At 40.6% G+C, this 6,412-nt stretch overlaps 1 protein-coding gene across 1 annotated transcript; it reads left to right on the top strand.

The window, feature by feature from the left end:
• Positions 1–238: 238 nt before the first annotated feature.
• spry4 (sprouty homolog 4) lies at positions 239–5,801 on the top strand. Its single transcript, XM_081391286.1, has 2 exons — positions 239–439; positions 1,894–5,801. Exon 2 carries the CDS (start codon positions 1,945–1,947, stop codon positions 2,878–2,880), a length of 936 nt encoding a protein of 311 aa, XP_081247412.1. The 5' UTR covers positions 239–439; positions 1,894–1,944; the 3' UTR covers positions 2,881–5,801.
• The last annotated feature ends 611 nt before the right edge of the window (positions 5,802–6,412 follow it).

The raw sequence follows: 6,412 nt of genomic DNA, 5'->3' as shown, positions 1-6,412 counted from the left end.
GGCAATGTATAGAAAACATGAATTAAAGCAGTTGTGGCCGCCTTCTTCATGTAATCCGCTTTGGCATTGCCCTTGTGACGAAAAGCCCCCATTCTTCCATTCATGAAATCTTGAAATGGCGCATGCGCTGTAAAATCCGGAGCTCCCATTCATAAAAGTGTAACCCCCGAGTCGTAATGCCCTCCCATTCACAAAAAAATCTGTCAAAGCATCTGCGCAGTACATTTCTTACCCTCCCATTCATAAAAAGCCATTTCCCTCATGTAGTTGCAACATCGTATGGAGAAGAAGACTGTGTCCTTAGCCTACTGCAGTGCACATCGCACGGATAGTCGTCCGGATTTTTTTTCCTTCGTGGCTTCGTTTGGATCTATCAATTGTTGGAATATATCGCAATAATCTGTTCATCTGAGAAGAAATGATCTGTTTCCTAATACAAGTGAGTTTTTCGTTTAGTTTAATATATATATATATATATATATATATATATATATATATATATATATATATATATATATATATATATATATATGAATGCCATGTACTTTATATTTTTGTAATTAATACAAATGTCAAAGACAACGCTAAAACACGGAGTTTCATATTCTTTTTTCGAATCGAGTCATTTTGCTGGTTTATCACAAAGCGCCGATACAGCCGTTCTTTAGCAACGCATTGTAGGTGTATGTGCCTTGTGTAAATATTTAACTACGGACACTAACCACGACAGGATCGTATGCGATTTAAGAATGAAATGGACGCGTAAAACAGGTGAGTATTCGAGGTTAACCGTATAGGCGACGTCGTTTCATTTGATCGGAGAAACAACAGGATTTCGTGTTGCGTATCACGATTCTGTGCCATTTGCTCGCGCGAGCAGCTCGTTCGTTCGCGTTCTATCGAATATCATCGCGTGACGCTTCACTGCAGCTCGCGCATTCGATATTAACACTGTTTTAATGAGTAAAAGACTTAATGGAGATTAGTCAGACACAGACGTTTTTATATTCTAGTAAATATGTAAAAGTCTGTATTAAAAACGCCGTTTGAATGTAGACTGTTGTTTGAAACTGTAATTGAAGCACGCCAGCATGTAGTAAACTGTCGTTTTAATAGACGACACGACAGTAGGGTACAAGCTTGCTTAAGAGAAGCTCAGAAGCCCTTAATTCGCAACGTATCCAGTCTGTGCCACTTCAATATATTAGATAGCTCACGCAAAAATCCTGCAACAGGTTGATTTTTTTCCCCCAAAATCATATACAGTTATCTTCAGCGCTGTGGCAAACATATAGAGACAAATAGGCTGTGTAACATTTTACAGGACCGTCCAACGAAAATATTTCCCTGGATTAACTGTTTCAACAGTGCAGCTGCGTTGAAGAGAGGATTTTAACCCTTACACTCTTGAGAAATAACATCAAATTAATCATAATGAATCCCGGGTTGACTTCATCAACTTGTAGTGATTTGTAACTTAATCGTTTTAGAAAAAGCTGTAAATCCTAATTTAGCCTATGTGTGGTTTACTTAACTTGTTTTTGGTTTATTCTGAATAAACCCCTCCCTTCAGAATACTAGTGCGGGCTTGTACTCTAAACTGATACAAATAAATCTGGTTGTTGATGTGAAGGTTTATACACTCTCTCTTTTTATATATTTTTTACTTATAATTACGAGTTACGGTTAACCCTAATTATTTTACACATGCCATTTTCAAGCTCCAATTTGCTCTGTTATGCAAATGCCAACTTTATTTTAGATGTAAGTGTTTCCAACACACAAACCAATCTTTGTTATTGGCAAAAAAAAAAAAAAAAAAAAAAAAGTGTGAATAGAATAGAATCCTATGAGGGTGCTTTTCAGTCCTAAGTTGTGCTGTTATCTTTGCAGGAGTGCTAAATGCTGACCTGATCTCTGGTATATGAGGAACATAACCTACAGATGGAGTCAAGGGTTCCTCACCACATTCCTGGAGTCTCCTCCTCCATCATGGTGCAGCCTTTGCTGGACAGCCGAGTTCCCTACGGACGGCTCCAGCACCCATTAACTATCTACCCCATTGACCAAATGAAATCTTTACATTTGGAGAATGACTACATTGACACCCCTGCTGTGATCTCACAACAGCCACCAAGCCACAAGGCAAGCACGAGGGGGCAGGAAGTCCTGCTGGGAGCCCCACACCATCCTCATCTGTCCCGATGCGAGGTCCCAGATGCCACCACACATCCGTGGATTTCATTCAGCGGTCGGCCCAGCTCCATCAGCAGCTCCAGCAGCACCTCCTCCGACCAACGGCTGCTGGACCATGCGGCTCCCCCCCCTGTTGTGGATCCATACACTACTGGCAATGGCCATGGCAGGACTCTAGGTGCAGAGCAACCCAAGGTGATGAGCTCCAAGACTCAGAACCTGAAGGCAGTGACGGCCTTGCCAGTAGAGAAGAAGCATGTGCTACTGTGTGAGAAGTGTGGCAAATGCCGATGTACAGAGTGCACATTGCCTCGGGCCTTGCCCTCTTGTTGGGTTTGCAACCAAGACTGCTTGTGCTCAGCGCAGAACCTAGTGGACTCTGTCACTTGCATGTGTCTAGTCAAGGGCGTCTTCTACCACTGCACTGATGAGGACGAGGAAGGCTCCTGTGCCGACAAGCCATGCTCCTGCTCGCACTCGAACTGTTGCGCACGATGGTCCTTCATGGCAGCCGTTTCACTGGTGCTGCCCTGCCTGATGTGTTATTTGCCCGCCACTGGTTGCGCCAAGCTTTCGCAGAAGTGCTACGATGGCATCAGCCGCCCAGGCTGCCGCTGCAAAAGCACCCAGTCCTGCAAGGTGGCGGAGGTCAAGGCCTGTCAGCTGGAAAAACAGGCCTCGTGATGGTGTGCCGGAAATGGAGAGTACAAAAAGACCCGTGAACAAAGTTTGCAGGACCCTCTCCAGTAGTGGTGTACTTCCCAAAATCATGGTACTTAAGGTTCACGCATTATCCTCACGCTCAAGGTATTCTGGCGTAAATCAGTAGCAGTGTTTGATTGACCAACGGGCACAAACCATTATTTTACTTGTCTATACAGTACTACAGAGGAGAGGCCTGCATTTTTTTCCCCCCGGGGTTCTCACAATGGCTGCGGGATCAAAGTATTTGCCATTTCAGCCCCTAGTAAAAGAACTGGCTAACACAGAATGCTGCATTTTAGCAAAACGTCTTTTTTGAAAGATTCCGATCTCTTCTCTGATGTTTATTTTCTCTTTGGGTGGCTTTGAAAAGTCAAAGTAAATATCACCCATTCAAGAACACTCTATACTTTGGCAATCCCTCTCCGGATCTGGCACTGTGGAAAGGTTGCAGCGAATTCCAAGCTGATAACATGTCACAATCAAAATAACCAGACTTCATCTCTGTGCACAGTGCATTTACAAGCTTGTTATAGAGCTTTATTTCTTCTGTTGTTTGAAATGCAAACATAGGAGGCAATTTCGTTTCATTGAAGGATTCTAAGTTCCCTTGATGTCCCTAAATGCAATGTGTACTGTTGCGAAAGACATTGGTGACCACCCATAACCACGTGGCAGGATGTTTCTATCTTCTGTGGGGACATATTGTTTGATTTTGACGGCAAATAGGTGAAATAGCTTTCATAAGTAGTCCCTTTGATGACATGCCATAGCATACATGAACTTCCATAATGATTCTTCCAAATGTAAGCGGTTCAATTTGTTGTAGACAATGACCTCAGGGATCATCAGTTCATCTGAATTACGTACAGCGTGTGAATTCAGCTTGGAACTAGTTTGGTGACTAGAGTTAAGGAAACGGGCAGTGGAATTGTTTGGGGAAAAAAAAAACAGCAATTCAGACACCAAGCGTTCATAAGCTATGAGAAATATAGGGCCAGTAGTTACGGGAAAAGGAGAAGCTATAAAGTTAGCTTATACTGCTCTGCCGCTAATAAACTAAACATGCCAATTGTATCACCATTATAATAAGGCAAAAGCACAGTATTATGTACAGTAGCATGTACAAAGTGTTTCACTGTAGTTGGAAAAGTTCCTCTAGTTTACTACGCACCATACCACCACCAAACACAACGCTCTATCAATGTGCCCTAGTATCGAACTGCTTTCTCCGCATATATTTTTGTTATATGTAGAGTATAGAGATTTTGCCAAAGGAGTGCACCATGCAGTTTGCGTTGACCATTTTATAATTCTAATTGTTTGTTTTCAAGTGAGCATGCATTGTTGTACTCTAGCCAATTAGTGCGACAGTAAGCTCTTAAAGGTACGATGCTCTACTTCCCAGGATTCCTAGAGTCTTGGAGCACGAGGGAATGTTTTCTGCCTGCTCAACACAAACCCACGGTTCACGCATTTATACCGAACTGAGACCTCGCTCATTCAGTCCCACATACTCCAACGTTTGTACTTGTTGCACAAATCAGAAAGGCAGAAATACACTACTGTTCTTAGTCTTGAATGTATAAGGCTAGTGTTTAAGTTTAAGTTTGCAATCTAAGCCGTGGATAAGTGCCAGAGTAGTTCTGAATGGAGAAGCTTGCATAGAGAAGAGTTGCAAATGTACCATAGATATCTTAGATTTTGACCTATGCAGGTTACACGTTCTTGTAAATAGTCTCAAGAAACTAGCTATCTTAAAATATGTTTCAAATGTCCTGAGAAATTGCATGGTACAATTTAATTACAATTCAGTACAAAAGTATATAAATGAATTATTATATTTTTGGGAGGGCTGGGGGCGGGTGGGGGTTCAGATTATGTGGCTGTGGCATAGAAGGTAGGGTGTTTTAGGCATTTCAATTACAAGCACTTGATTTAGAAAAGTGTGCCAGGCAATAAAAATACCTCTGTTAATGCTAGCCATGCCTCATTAGCACGAGAGAGGCAAGGCTAATTCCCGGTTCCTCAGTGCCCCTGAAACTGTAGATTTAATTGTATTCACCGAAGGAACGGCATTTCTTTTTTTCTTTTTTTTTTTACCCGAATGTGGCCAAGCATTTTGTTTTTCCTCCTTCCTCCTAAAATGGTGCAACATCTTCAGTGCTTGATTGACATATACAGCTGCTGTGCGTGAACTGGGAGGAACGGGGATCACTCTCAAGTAACATTACATTCCATCCTATTTGGTTTTTGCCCCAACTCATCTTTCACATTTCTCTTGACTACAGAGAAACTTTATGGTTGTTCACATAATAATCTGGCCTACGCGTAATTGAACCATCTTCCTTCTATCAACCCATTGCTGAGATATTTCCATCAGTTTTTGTGGTACAGTTTCTTGGCCACTAGAAACCTATTCTTTTTAACCCACTTTAAGCTGCCTTCCAAACTGTGCTTGTACTTCTCTGCATTTTTTTTTTTTTTTGGCTTCATTGTTAATGTTGAGGATTAAAGAAAAGAGCAATGTGCTTTTTTGTTTAAAAAAGTAAAAAGAAAAAAAATCTCACACATATGAAAATGTCCCTTTATAGATATATTTATTTTGAAGTTCTATTTTATATAGTATTTATTTAGATGCCTACTTTTGTTTGTGAATAAAAGCTTATGTCAAAACGGAATGTACATTGAAATCGGAAAATATATATTGTTAAATATAAAGCTCTTTGTGTCGTGTCTTCAGTGTCCTTGCATTCATACAGAACATGCTGTTGGAAAAACAATGTTATTTTACAACAAGTCCTTTTTAGTCAAAGAAATAAAGTACAATTAAACCGTTATTATTGCAATATAAATCCAGTGATCAGCTGGCTACTTTACAAATAAATGGACATGCAATAGTGAGTTGAAATCATTTTATTACACGATGAAGACATGAGAGTGGTTCAGCTATGTATGAAATCATTTTCCTGGGACTGTAGATAATTGAACAGTGTTTAGTCATTTTTGCACAAAAATATGCAGCTGAATAGTTCTCCATAACGGAAAATGTCATGAATATGGGATGCTAAAGGGCGGATATGTTATTTTGAGTTAAAACATAATGGAATCACATTCTCTAGGTTTCTGGGTTGCTATAGCCTACAGTTGCTAAGGTTTCTGGGTAATAACTAGGGTGTTCTAGGTTATTCTGGGTAGTTTCTAGGTGGTATCAAATTGGTCCAGGCCAACAGAGATCACCTCCATGTCTCTATAGGTGTGTTTACATGCACTAGTATTTTTTAATCTGAATGAATCCAGTCCAAATGAAATGAAAGTCCTGTTTAAATGAACCCTGAACTTCAGTTCGATTCACATATTCGTTTACATCTGCATTACACTTCAGCATATGTGCTACCGTGAGTAAAATAGAGTGCTGCAGGGATGACGTCATTTTGTAAGCCAAAACCCAGAAACAAATTAGCATTTTAGCATTTCCGGTTCTTAGTCCTGAATGGCCTGAAATGAGATTTGT

Source organism: Scardinius erythrophthalmus (assembly GCF_964197995.2).
Source record: "Scardinius erythrophthalmus genome assembly, chromosome: 17".
Taxonomy (NCBI): Eukaryota; Metazoa; Chordata; class Actinopteri; order Cypriniformes; family Leuciscidae; genus Scardinius; species Scardinius erythrophthalmus.
Note: the sequence above shows the minus strand (reverse complement) of the source record. Positions and strands in the feature narration are given on the sequence as shown.